Source organism: Sander vitreus, chromosome 20 (assembly GCF_031162955.1).
Source record: "Sander vitreus isolate 19-12246 chromosome 20, sanVit1, whole genome shotgun sequence".
Classification (NCBI taxonomy): Eukaryota; Metazoa; Chordata; class Actinopteri; order Perciformes; family Percidae; genus Sander; species Sander vitreus.
Window position 1 is genome coordinate 24,332,561 of NC_135874.1, and position 14,831 is coordinate 24,347,391.

Genomic DNA, 14,831 nt, shown 5'->3' on the forward strand with positions numbered 1-14,831 from the left:
AAAGAATTGAAGTACAAGTTTAGCAAGGCAGTGAAGGAGGCTAAACAACGGTACTCTGAGAAGCTCCAACGCCAGTTTTCAGCTAACGACTCTGCGACTGTCTGGAAAGGACTGAGGCAGACCACCACCTATAAACCTAAAACCCCCCATTCCTTCAATGACCGACACCTAGCCAACGACCTGAACGAGTTCTACTGTCGATTTGAAAGACAAAAGGACAGTCCTGACACCATCCCCCACGACACCTCCCTACAGCTACAGCCACTGTGCTTCACCTCCACCTCCCCCACCTCAGCAGGGTCCTGGGCCTCCCCACCAGTGCCCTCCATAAAGGTCCCCCCCTCCACCCACCTCAGTGACAACTCTCTCCATCCATGAGAGGGACATCAACAGACTCTTTAGGAGACAGAACCCCAGGAAAGCTGCTGGACCGGATGCTGTCTCCCCATCCAGCTTGAAGCACTGTGCTGATCAGCTGTCTCCAGTGTTCACAGACATTTTTAACACCTCACTGGAGAAATGCCACGTGCCAGCCTGCTTCAAGACCTCAACCATAATCCCTGTCCCCAAGAAGCCAAGGACCACAGGACTTAATGACTTCAGACCTGTCGCCCTGACCTCTGTGGTTATGAAGTCATTACTGACCCCCTCCTGAACCCCCTGCAGTTTGCCTACAGAGCCAATAGGTCTGTAGACGATGCAGTCAACCTGGCCCTCCACTACATCCTCCGGCACCTGGACTCCGCAGGAACCTACGCCAGGATCCTGTTTGTGGACTTCAGCTCTGCCTTTAACACCATCATCCCGGCTCTGCTCCAGGAGAAACTCTCCCAGCTTGGTGTGCCTGACTCCACCTGCAGGTGGATCACTGACTTCCTGGCTGACAGGAAGCAGCATGTGAAGCTGGGGAAACACGTCTCCGACTCACAGACCATCAGCACCGGATCGCCCCAGGGCTGTGTTCTTTCCCCCCTGCTCTTCTCCCTGTACACCAACAGCTGCACCTCCAGTCACCAGTCTGTCAAGCTTCTGAAGTTTGCGGACGACACCTCCCTCATTGGACTCATCTCTGATGGTGACGAGTCCGCCTACAGGTGGGAGGCTGACCACCTGGTGACCTGGTGCAAGCAAAACAATCTAGAGCTCAACGCTCTAAAGACAGTGGAGATGGTTGTGGACTTCAGGAAGAACCCAGCCCCACCTGCCCCCATCACCCTCTGTGGCTCCACAATTAGTCTTGCCGCTTCCTGGGAACTACCGTCTCCCAAGATCTCAAGTGGGACCTGAACATCAGCTCCAGCACGACAGAGGATGTACTTTCTGCGGCAGCTTAAGAAATTCAACCTGCCAAAGACAATGATGGTGCACTTCTACACAGCCATCATTGAGTCCATCCTCACATCCTCCATCACCATCTGGTAGGCTGCTAGCACTGCCAAGGACAAGGGCAGACTGCAGTGTGTCATTCGGTCTGCAGAGAAGGTGATTGGCTGCAATCTGCCGCCGCTCCAGGACCTATACGCCACCAGGACTCTGAAGCGTTCTGGAAAGATTGTGGCCGACCCCTCCCACCCCGGTCACAAACTCTTTGAGACACTCCACTCTGGCAGGAGGCTGAGGTCCATCAAGACCAAAACCTCACGTCACATGAACAGCTTTTTCCCCTCCGCCACTAGCCTTATTAACAAGGCCCGGAAACCACCCTGACACTCCACCTTCATGCCACTGTTCTCTCTCTGCTGTAATGCTCTTTGCTCTTTATTTTTTATTTATATCTTTATTTATTCTTTAATTTTAACTTAATACATACTGTGTAAATATACTTATATTGTTTGTACCTATACTTATATTGTTTAATATTCAATCTAAAGAATGTGTGACGTGCACCAACATCACCAAAACAAATTCCTTGTATGTGTTAAAAAAAAACATACTTGGCAATAAAACCCTTTCTGATTCTGATTATTTGGTTATAAGACTCACCGGTGCCGTTGGTGTCAACCATGAGACCCTGGTTGACATGGTTCTGGATGAGCAGAAGAGTCTGCTCGAAGATCTCCCCGGCACGTGCCTGCTCCACTGTGTAGGGGTCACGTGGATACCGGAAAAGAGCTAGCAACTCTCCTGGGGTACGAGGCTGACTGGAGGGATGAGGGATAGAGAGATGGTGTAAGGGAGTGGGGAGAGAACAAAAGTGTGACGAAGGAGAAGATACAATGGATATGATGTTATGTGTAGAGACATTTGATTATCATATGACGTTCTTCTGGGTAAATCTTTTCTTCTTTTTTCCAAATAAAGGAAAAGCAGACACCGTAGACAATGTCTTGGCTGCAGCTAGAGAGATGTTCAAACCGGAAGAAGGCCAAAATATGCACAAACACCTTTGTCATTTCAGTCATACTTTTTTAAACACGCATTCATTTGGACTTCACTGGCAAACCATTAAGACACGTGCCAGACCCACAGGTGTTAACCCAGACCAAGATGAAAACCAAAAAACATAAATTGTCTCATTTGGCAAGCACATTTAGATTATGCCATAATGCATGTGTAAGCCAAGTTACTATTGAAACATGAACACTTTCTTTGACATGTTAATGGGTTTAAAACATTTTTGGCAAAAATCTGTTGAGTTGAGAGCTTTGTATTGGAATTCCGTTACAGCAGCAACACACTCCAAATGCATATATTCTATAGTGAACATAAAAGATACATGTAGAATATACAAGCTATTAAATATAATGATTTTAATTATTTATTGTATTATCATATTATAGTGCAACACATTTTTATTTTATTCGCACACACTATACTATCAGTGTTTTACATAAATTCTGTGGTAAAATAATTTTTTTTACACCATTTTCAATATTGTTGTGGCCAGGAGAGCTGTTGTCAAGACTCATCAATGCGTTGAAATTATTGTTTTCGTGCTAGCGTCACAGATGCAATTTGTTTCTATAAGGAACAGCTGCTGCCATCAACATACAACACTCAAGGTCTAACTGTCTGACACCGACCCCTATTTTCCACCATGCGCTGCGTTCCGGATGCGACCACCACGAGCAAATGCGGCCATTCAGGTCAATGCTTGATATTTAACCAACAGCGTCATGGCACGTCCCAGAACAATGAAAACTCTGCTTCTGAGACGCTCCTGGCGTGGTATGGCACGTGGCGGAGGACGGAACAAAACCGCAGCGCAGCCGAAACACAGCACAGACGCGCCTGGTGGAAAATCCGGGTGAGCAGCAACACCGCCTATGTGCTTTGTGATCAGAGTAACAAGTGGTACTAGCTTTTCTCCTGATACGCTCTCATTCTCCAATGTCATTCTGGTTTATTTCCAAACCATGTTTTAAGACCCTGGTGCCATCAGCCAAGGAGGATGCTGCCTCTTAATCTGTGATAGGCATTAAAGAGAGCTTGAAATCCCCTGATCTCAATTCAGGTTACCACTATGTGTTCATGTATGCATTTCTCTTCTTCATGAGTTTGTACACTGTATTTGTGCATGCATGTGTGGGCAGAGTGCATGTGTGTGCATGCCAAGGAAAACACAGCTGCTAACCACATCATTCAACAGGATGGAAACACTTATAAGCTATGTTGAAACCACCTACATCTCTAACAGTGACAGAGTGCAAAGAAAACTCCGCCGGATAAACAAAGACTTCAAGACCAAATCATTTCCTTTATCATCCTGGAAATTATTACGTCGATGCACTGATGAAAAAAACATTGATAAAGATATAATGAAAAGCTGTTAAGTAGCAATCACAAATATTGACTGCAGCTGTCAGACTAAATGGCTGTCAGTACTGCACCCTGAGGCACCATTTATATTTGGAGAACTCTGATCTGCAACTTTAAAAACGGGATACGTGCACTGAAACGGGAAAGAGCAGCAGTGTTAGCAGCCCTTCTGAATGGCCACACTCTTTCCCTGAAGGCTCTGACTCAGACTTGGAACATGCAAGTCATGTGCCAAGATGATGTGAGACAAGCCATTTGTATTCTAACTTTGGCCCCATGAGCTTGTAGCTCTGGACTGAGTCTGTAGTCTCTGGCAAAATAGTTCAAATGTAAAAGAACTAATGACATTAAGTTGTTGAAGATTCGTCTCTCATTTGCTTCATTACAATCTATATTAAATATGCATTTCATTTTAAAGACATTTAAGTTTCTAAAGTGCAATATAGCAAAAAGAAATAAGAAATAAACTGTGCTACTGTATATGAGCGCTCATTTTAATTTCAACAGTATATTATTTGGAACTGCATTAAGTTGTAGACTTAGCGGCTATTAAAAGTAAGCCTAATCAAACGCACTGGCAGTACACAGCCTTTTCTCCATAGCAGATGTAGAGTAAGAGAGAACATATATTGCAAATCAGAACCACATGATAGTGTGAATGCTAGCCTCTCCATATATGTGGTCAAACCCCCAAATTCTGTTCTCAGCTGATTACAAGTCTTTACGATATTTAACGAATATTGGGGAATGCGAGTGTTAAATGTGAATATTAAGCACAATCTTAATTTGCACTGCATTTTGATTATAAGATTACATATGTTGGCCATAATAAGTGAATAAGTGAACAGCATAGCTTACTGATACAATCATTTTAGGAACTTACAATAACCTACAACAAGAGTCACTGTGTGTGTTTATTGTGTGAGTTTGCTCTTACCCATCAAAGAGACGTCTCCTTGTTGACTCAATAGCACTGTCCACATTACGGATGGCTAGCTCTATGGACGTGCTCACAAAGGTGTCCCCCTCTCTGCTGACTGCAGGAACTGTTGTCACACAGAGACAGACATAGGCTGATTAGAACAAAGTTGAACTAAGTTAAAAGACCTAATCAAAAAATGTTTGGACCTGCAACTTCATTGGGGCATATGCGTGGTTGCTCAACATAACTAACAAAAAAGAGGAAAATGTATTTTCTACTTTCTCACTCATTTAAATGTTAACAAAAATATATATTGTTTAAGTATTTATGCCATTTACACAACCCAGTGCAACTACATTCTATGATACATGAGGTTAACAGGGGCCAAAACACATTTAAGGGATAAAAACAAAGGTTGGAAAATAGAGCTCAGGTTCCTGTAAGTGACTGAACCTTTTAAGGTGCTGCACTTCAGCTTCCCTCCTCAATTTGTAATGAACACATTTCTGGCACAATTCTTCATCTTAGTGTTCCACTGAACACAGTGAGATTGTGACGTGAGGACAACAACAACTGAGCACATTGATACAGTTTATGGTTCACAGGCGGAGTGCTGCGGTCCTTCCTGAGAAATGTCAGCAGGCTTCTTTGTGACTGGTAAATATTTAAATCAGAGATTTAAAATGATCTGCTGCTAGGAGTCAAACCAACAAAGGAGTACCCTCTGCCTACGTGCCCTGAGGCTGAGCAAACAAACAGTCATTACACCACGACCACCTTAGCTTCAGGACACATACACTCAAAAAACTAAACCCAACCAAATTATGATGAATTAAAAAGAAAAATACATAGATTATTGGAACTAACAAGTAGAACTAATAATAGCACATAACAAAATGGAAACCTATCTATCCATAAACAGAGAGTACACTTTGGCAACCTACTTGAAAACTGAACAAAACACTGACTAAGTACAGACTGAGTGAACCCAACCTGGCAGTGGAAGTAGGCAGACACAGACAGACCTGGCTGCCCAGAGAGGAGAGCTTGTGTTCTTACTGTAACCAGAGAATGCAGCCAATATGAAAGTCTTAGAGACCAATAATGTACAAACAATAATACAAATATTCCCAAGGTTCCTCTATCTAAGCGATTTAGAGAGCCTTCCGGTCCTACTAGGAGAGGGAGGACTGCTGTAGAGTGGCAGCAAGACATGTTTGTATTAAAATGCTTTGGCAAAATTGTCTTGCCAATTGAAAATGAAATTGAATTAAAATCAAGGATAATGGCTTTGACCGACAATGATTCCCCACATTAGTGCTGCATGAAGAGAGGGAGTGTCACTTGTATTTTGTACACTGAGTGTGAGGTCCAGTGCTGTATTTTTATTCTGCAGCAAATTGGTGTCTTCTGCATGCAAGATTTATGGTAATGCTATATGATTTACAACAAGAATAATAATTATACGTCACAATTTACTTCACGATTTAAGCTATAATATTATCAGATAATTTTTTTTTCATTTGACAGCAGATTTACATATTACAAAACACCATAGTTCACCTGAGGTTTTATCCCCCATGTGACTAAATTTGCTACAGCATTGATAAGCAACATGTTCACCCCTTACTCTCTAATATGGTGTACTAACTGTCCCTGTCCCTAAACCAGAAAGTGAAAAAATTACAGCAGAAGCGTTATGAGCTGCTCGCATCACTTGTGTTTTACCTGTGACAGTAAGCACCATGCTGGCAACCTGGTAGCCGATGGGATTGCGAGCGACACACTCGTAGCGTCCAGCATCAGCCGTGCCCACGTCTTTCACTTCTAGATAACCATCAGGGCTGATGTGGAACTTGCCACTCTCTGTCACCTGTACACCATCCTGGGAGAGAGAGGGTGGGGAGGTGGGACAAAGGGAAGAGGTCATGAGCCTGGGAGCTAGCATGTGGAGGTGGGTATCAAACTGCGAGACAGTGATTAAGAGTCTCACATATGGGACCAGTTGTATCAGTCCACTGAGCTGTTTAGTTATATTAGTCTGGTTTACTGGATTTACAGTCCTGGGATTAAGCCTAACATCTGAGGGCACCGTTGCTGCATCCGGGGCTTAGTGCCGCCCAAGACGATTGGGATTGATTTAAAGAAATACAAACAAGTCAGAGCGTTTTAATACCCCATCCCAGAACAGATAAGTGGGGAAGCCAGACTATAGAAGATAGGTCTGGCTATGCGAGATTAAGTTTACATAGATGTGTTTGGACGGAAACTTCAACTTGAATAACTCAAACATTAATAATTATTTCATGGTCATTATTTGCATAGATTTATATAATGACAAAGTAACCACACATCATTTCCTGGCCCCAGTCCCTTTTGTCTTTATTGTTCTCCTTCAGCCACGTAAGCACTTGTCTAACCACATGAGCTCTGTGGTGAGGAGGTGACGGGCACCTTCCTCAGCCAACAGGTGGTTTGTCATCTAACCTTGTTCCAGGTGAGGACAGGTTGTGGCTGGCCCTGAGCGCTGCAGGGAATCTGGACGTCCTGGCCAGACTCCGCCGTCAGGTCCCTTGGAGCATTTGTGAAAACAGGCGTTACTGAATGAGTTAAAACATACACACACACATACGCATGTGTTAGTGATAATCCACCACTGTTCAAAGTATTGTACATGTAAACTGCATTTTATAATCAATCACAGCAGACATGAAACCTTGAGACTTATCTTTGTCTCGTATATATTCACAGAACATACTCACGCACACACTCAGTGTTTGTGTTACACTGCAGTTGCTATTTTTCTTTCCATTATTAAAGAGCTACAAAATATGAACCATCTTAAAGTCTGTGTGGAGTTCAAAGGGAGATGAAGGCATATGTACTGCATTTTGAAAAGGAAAGAATGCATTGCTTCATGTGGTAGCAAATAGTGAAGAGCAATTGCTCATAGTGGAACAAATTGATGTCATATATATGTATATATACTGGTTTTCTTTTCTTTTTCCTTCCAACATGTTGTGTAAGCAGTGTCAACTACTTTTTTGTTTTTAATCGATGAACCTTACCACACAGACATGATACATACACATATATATATGCACTTTTTTAAATGACATGAAGTGAAGAGATGTTTTCCATTTGTGTACAGAGATTGAGTAGGTCAGCAGTCACTTATCTCCCCCTCCCCTCACCAACACACACATTGTTGAGCATTGTTATACAGAGTGAGTCACAGTGTGTTATACTGACTAAGACATGATAACACCCTTCTGCAGCTGAGATGGTGTTTGGGAGAGGGTGGGTGTTTGCCCCCCCCCCCCCCTACACCATGTTCAAATTCCTTCATGGTTCCCAGCAGCAGCCAGCAGTAAGCCACCTGGCCATGGGAAAATCCCACAAGTTTTAGAAACACAACAAAGTGGGATGGGAGGCAGTTTCATAGGAGTCTGACACTAATTAACTGTCATTAAATCAAAGTTTAACTTTCTAAAACACAGGGTACACTGCAGTGTACATTACACAGTATCAAAGCTGCAGGCAATGTGTTGCCAGTAGCACTCCCTGTCAGAGAAATCTGCGATGTGAACAAAAAAACAAAAAAAAAACAATGCCATCTTCACCTTCGTTGGAAAGTTGAAGAGGCAGACAGGAAATTGGGGGGGAGAGAGAGAGAGAGAGAGAGAGAGAGAGAGAGAGAGAGAGAGAGAGAGAGTGTTGTGGGATGCGACAAAGGCTGCACATCCACAGAAGAAAAATCCCCTTAAATCCCTGCTTTCACTTTCTTCTAATGCTTTGTCTATTCCTCTGCACAGCGCTCATATAATAAGGCAGCCATCATACACTGCCAGCAAGGTTGTGGGCTTGTACAGTGATTTAACAGTGTGGGGCCATTATGCAACGTGTACTTTGTGCCATGTTAACAGCCATTACTACATGGAAAAACATGGTGTCATCACAGGATTACAGACTGCCATGCTTTCCTGTGCTATGCCAAGCCTGTAATTTACACACACACACACACACACACACACACACACACACACTTACTTATGTATGCCTTCTTCTGAACAAAAACACAAGCAAACACATTTGCACATGCAGAATGAATTACAGTATAGTATAATACAGTGTAGTATATTTGCATGGCACATATTTGCACATAAAGATGAAGAACTTGCCCAAATAAATGACGCACACACACACATTGCTATATATCTTTCAGTGTATACATGCAATGCAATAACCTTTTAAGATTTGTGTGAAAATGACAAATGAGCGCACTGAGAGCACTGCACCACTCCAACCCTCTTGAACATGCAGTGTTTGAAAAGGGCCTTTCAGCAGCCACGCTGACAGCCTGTGTATGACAGGAATGTTTCAGCCACACTTTTCAGTTATCGGTCTTATAAAACTGATTGGCTATAATGTTAACCACTGCAGTGGATCTTTACCAGCAGATAAATGGCTCAGTCTTCCTTCCAACTTATAGTTAACTGCATCTAACTTAATGTAACTGTGACCTGACACATCTTGTGCTCATTATTTTTTATAGGCGTGGACCGTCTAAACGGTATAGAAAGTTCACTGGTATGAATTTGCCCAAAAGTATGAAATTTGACTATACCGTGCTGACCCGTAGTGTTCATTACGGGTCAGTGTTAGTGTGTTTACCTTCATTGACTCGCCTGAAAAAGACACCAGGCCACTACAGTATAACCAATCAGACCTCTACGTCAGACTGGTCGGTTATAACTCGATTCAGCCAGACATTTCTCCGATGGAGAAGGAGATGGACGGATATCGCTGCATTCATTCAGTTTATTTATTTATTTGTATAGGTGTTATTTATTTGTATTTAGTGTTTAAACTGTATAAATTAGTCTAGCGGCGAGTAGACCTCTGCTTATAGCATAGCTTAATCTTGACACTATGGCGAATTTCTGCGTGCAAGCACGTTTTTTCAACCTAATATTGTAAAAACAGAGCAGGTAATAGTGGTAGTGAGAGCAACAAGTTAGTGGACTGCCGAGTCATCATTGCACCTTTGTCTGTGCTCTGCACTGGGTGTGTGTCTGGAGAGGAGATAAACACGAGTAAATGACAGCATAACACAGTAAAGACTGACACTGAGCTGAAATGTAAACAATGCGCTGCAACACGTGTATTTCAGTTTCATTAAAAGGTTTTAATTTTTAAGGATTATGTTATTCTACAGAATGAAAAAAAAGAAAGAAAAAGACCAAAAAAAAAAAAATGCATATCCAAATCCCAAAATTGAAAAATGAATACTTACCAGATGAAAAAATATCCAAATAGTCTAATATTCGGGTCCAGCCAGACTCTGTACTATGTGAAATATGTCCTAGTAATACAGTAAAATAGCTGCCATATCAGTGTTTTACCCCTTTAGAAGCATTTATATTGAAAATTATAAGAAAAACAAACATTGATAGATACGATTAACGTCCGTGCTTCAAATTCTACCGTGATATACATTTTAGACAATACCGCCTAGCCCGATCCCATCATCTCCATTCATTTTGAAGCTTCACCCTACACTCTCACCTCTTTGCTGGATGCTGAGCTGCACAGCGGTGCGCACGGTCCCCACAGGGCTGACTGCCTGGCATTCATACTGGCCCTCGTCATGAGCTGCCACCCGAGTGATGCGGAGAGTACCAGAAGCCAGGACCACATGACGGCGGTCTAGGGGTAATGGACTGCCCCCTCGTGTCCAGGCAATGACCGGCTGGGGGTAACCACTTGCCTCACAGGGGAAGTCCACCGTGTGACCCTCCAGGGCTGATTGGTCCTGTGGAGTGACTGTGAACTGGGGGATTGCTGGGGGCAGAAGGGAAAAAAGCGGTTTAAACTTTGTATGAAAATGAAATCTAGCTTTATAGGAGCCTTTACTTGCCATGGCAGACTGAGGACACATTATGGAGCTATTAGACCTCGGATTCCCAACAATTACAGCTGAAGATATAGTACGTCCAGGGGATAAGTCAGTTAGAGAAAACCTAACTAGTAATGTGAGCAATATAAAGATTGATTTTGTCGATGTCAAATCTCAAAATGATTGAGACACATTTAGACACTTGGGAACTGACATCTGCAAGATCTGGAACAAGTGCCCTTAAGAGCAAGAATAACTGTATTTAATTTGTGTGGCATGGAGACTTCCAGTATGGTGAGACAGTGCCGGTTGAGCAGTAAGTCTTGTTTTTATTAAATTAACTTTGTATTGGATTACCTCATGTGAGATTACAGGTCCTGATGTCTCAGAAGAATCAGGATAATAGCAGTAAAATCATTTGCCTAATTGTGTATCAGATTCTAATCTGTGAAATGCATTGTTATATGAATAAATCCATTTAGATTTCAAATGGCTTCTAATGAGTCCCCAGTTACAGTGTGCTAAAACATTTGAAGGACAGTAAAGACACCATGCTGAATACACGAGATGCATGATCAAAAACGCAGGAAGCTATTACAAGCAATGACAAGATTCAAATTTTTAACAGCAGTGCTTTCAAGGAATGCTAACACATTTTTATGATGAGAAAATCACCCAAAAGCAATTCAGACGAAATCTGTCTTATTTATTAATAAATCCAATGCCTAAGTCAGTTTACCTAACAGAGAAAAAGGAATTCTGATTCCTACCTTGTACAATGATATACGCTGTAGCGTGTATGGTATCAACATTATTGGAGGCAAAACAGGTATACTGTCCCCCATCAGCCTGGTCCACGTTCTGGATATAAAGCCCTCCGGAGGGGGTGATGTTGATGCGAGCGTCGCTGGGCAGGGGTGTCCGATCGCCCTTTGTCCAAGAGACCCGGGGCTGCGGTTGGCCTGTGGCACTACACTCCAGGGTCACACTCTCTCCCACCAGCACCTCAGTGTTTTGAGGCTGGATCACAAAACTTGGCCGAGCTAGAGGAGCAGTGGGAGGGGGGAGGGGAGAATGTGAGAATGGGGTTAGATTAATTTGGTCAGAGGTGATAACATTTGTCATCTGGGTCTCTGGTTTGAGTTAATTGAGGCTACATCCACACTTATCTGTTTATGATTAAAAACAACAATCTTTTGCAACATTTACGCCTCGCGTCCACACTACTACGGCATGTCCGAGCCTCTAAAGCAGAGACATTTGCAAACACTGCTCACCATTTCAGAGGAAATATTTACCAGCGAGAGGCCTGGTGTTTACAATCACGCAGAGACAGGAAATGCACAACATCTGCTCTCAGAAACTTTACCTTAACAAGGGGTCGTCACTAGGGCCATCCGTCACCTCGGCAATGACCCTTGGGTCATCTTGCAAAAGCAGTGTAAATCTCCCACAGCGACAGCTATTGGGACTATGACTGATTGATGTGTGAGTACTATTTAAGTGTGTATGCATGTCTGGCAGTCAGAAGCTAGAGAAAGAGCAACAGAGATAGAGGAAATAACGTACTTGTACTTGTATGTGTATATATATATATATATATATATATATATATATGTGTGTGTGTATATGACGGAGGAAAGTTTTACATGAAAGGCAGTGGGCTTTGCTCACAGCTCATTGAGACATCCCAGTTATATGACCTGCTGAACTCTGAGGGTAACCAAGGTGCTACTCACAGTGCAGACACCTTGCTCATATCATGTTTCTACGCACATATGTGATCTCATGCACATGGTAAACCACTAGTTGTACCGTATCATGCACAATGACATCAAGGTAAACCAGGAGAACTCATTCAGGAAGCCTCATCATGTTCTTCAAACTGTAAATGTCACCAGTCTTTTCCAACCCAACAAAACAATATAAATACATGAAGGTAACAAGTGCAGATTAAAATAGGATTGGACAAATTCTGTCTGAGTGGAGGTAAGAGTGGAGATGGTGAAATAACTGTTTTTTTGTTTGAGGTTCACCTTTCACCAGAGAGTGCCCCAACTCTGGATTTTCCAGGTCAGTCTGCAATGTAGGTAAATTAGCCTGGACATCGATATGACTGAGCTTTCTGCATGAAATATTGCACACTGCATCTTTAGTAGTTCACAGGTTGCCTGTGATGAGCAGAGGTTGAGATTAAAAGCAGCTACTTACAGGGGGCTCCAAAATATCGCAGCGTGACCTGTGAAGTCTTGACCTCCCCGGCCACGTTTTTGGCCATGCATTGGTAGACTCCCTGGTCTGTCTCCCTGGTGTCCTGAATCATTAGCGTCCCGTCTTCCAGCAGGTTCAGACGACTATCATCACGCATGTTTAGAGCATTGCTGTCAGGAGTGCACAGAGATACACATCACAACCAATTAAACCTAAATCAGTATACGTATACAGCCTATTCACATGGCAATGTCAGAACTTGGTTACTTTTGTTCATTTATTTGAAACGTGATGGGACCTAAACACAAACATCAAATCAACCTTTCGGTAACACTTTCTATTAAGCCTGTCTCTATAATGTATTATAAACACAGTTATGTGTTATAATCTGCTTATAACGCTCTATAAGTATAGTTATAAGCACTTACGAATAATCATAATGCTTTATAACTATAATCATAACACATAAAATATGTTAATAATGACATAAGGTCAAATATTATAATACTCTATAATTGCTGGTTACTTTGTGTCTATAATGCATTATGAACACATTTATAATGAGTTCATAATCAAGGTCAAGGTAAACTGAAAGGGAAATTTGGGTGATCAAGTTGCACATACATAAAACACTTATAAAAACATAAATATTGATATAAATGAATATAAGCAATGTATAAGTATAGTTATAAGCACTTGTGAATAATTATAATGCTTGATAACAATATAACACATTATAAACTATTTTATAATGACTTACAAGGTTAAGTATCATTATCGTCTATAATTGCTCATGACTCCCCAACTACCATATTTTTTGCAGGATCATAGTGTATTATAATTCTCATAATTTAATACGTCATCATTTTATAATGCATAATAATCACTGCTATACGACATTATAAATGTGATTATAAGTCACTATAAGTGGTCATTGTTTGCTTTAAGTAAAGTGACTTTTTTTTTTTTAAATCAATGCAAGAAGAACAATTTGTAAAATGTATTTATATGTTTAAGTGGTCAAAACTGAAATTGAGTGCTGCAATTTGAAACAACTTTTTGGTAAAGAACAACTGAATGATCGACATTTCACTAATGTAATGTAAAGACTCAGTTTACTCAAAATATAAATTATACCTGTAACCATTTCTACTTCCCCGGTTTTTTGCAAGGATCAAAGTGTTTTTCTCATGGTTGTAATACCATGCCATACCATGTAGCTTTATATTTACAATCAATTTGGTGCAACTGAGTAACAGAAAATGGTTAAAATAGCCCATGTATTTATGCGTTGCTTTGTTTATCTGAACGGGTGGAGAAGCATCAGCCACTCAGAGAGATACGCTGGTCAAGTCCCGCCCTCTAGCTGTATTTGGTTGACATATCATGATGCACCTTCATGATTGCGTGAGAGAGGACATGTGCTTGTAAGACAGCAAGTGGAGCAAAGAAAACAGATTATTAGCAGCAAGAACTTGACAGTTAGCATTAAAATGAGAGGTGGTAAAACGAAATCAAATTATTAAAAGCAGAAGGAAACTAAAGTGGAAGCAACTGGAATCTTGGAAAGTCCCGTTTTCCTCTTCAATCTATCTCGGTAAGCTAGCTAGCTGTGTGATGCTAATGTTGCTAGTTGTGTGTGCTGCATCATGTTGCCTGCATGTTTAGAGAGTTGGACTTATACTTATAGAGCATTATAAGCAGATTATCACACATAACTGTTTATAATGCATTATAGAGACAGGCTTCATAGAAAGTTTAACCAATCTTTCAACTGGAACTAGTAAAGTATTGGGTTACTTAGCATGGCTATAACATTACGTGTCTTACTTGTTCCTGAGCCAGATGATCTGTGGTTTGGGGTTGCCTTCAGCCCTACAGGTGAAGTAGACAGTGTTTCCTGATGTAACATCGACATCCTGGGGCTCTGAGGTGATCCTGGGTACCTCTGGAGGAAAAGGCCACATAATTACACAGGTTTACATGCATGTCTATTTATTTATGTGTCCGTTTGTCTGGTCTGAACTTGTGTATGCAAGT

At 41.8% G+C, this 14,831-nt stretch overlaps 1 protein-coding gene across 1 annotated transcript in view; it reads right to left on the reverse strand.

The window, feature by feature from the left end:
* pxdn (peroxidasin) overlaps positions 1 to 14,831 on the reverse strand; it is a 64,663-nt gene that overhangs the window by 21,472 nt on the left and 28,360 nt on the right. The window contains exons 8-15 of the mRNA XM_078276911.1: positions 14,622 to 14,739; positions 12,792 to 12,961; positions 11,351 to 11,623; positions 10,250 to 10,525; positions 7,169 to 7,281; positions 6,410 to 6,566; positions 4,697 to 4,805; positions 1,984 to 2,141 (exon numbers count right to left, since the gene is read on the reverse strand). Of these exons, the coding sequence (XP_078133037.1) occupies positions 1,984 to 2,141; positions 4,697 to 4,805; positions 6,410 to 6,566; positions 7,169 to 7,281; positions 10,250 to 10,525; positions 11,351 to 11,623; positions 12,792 to 12,961; positions 14,622 to 14,739 (1,374 nt within the window). The remainder of the gene's footprint in view (positions 1 to 1,983; positions 2,142 to 4,696; positions 4,806 to 6,409; positions 6,567 to 7,168; positions 7,282 to 10,249; positions 10,526 to 11,350; positions 11,624 to 12,791; positions 12,962 to 14,621; positions 14,740 to 14,831) is intronic.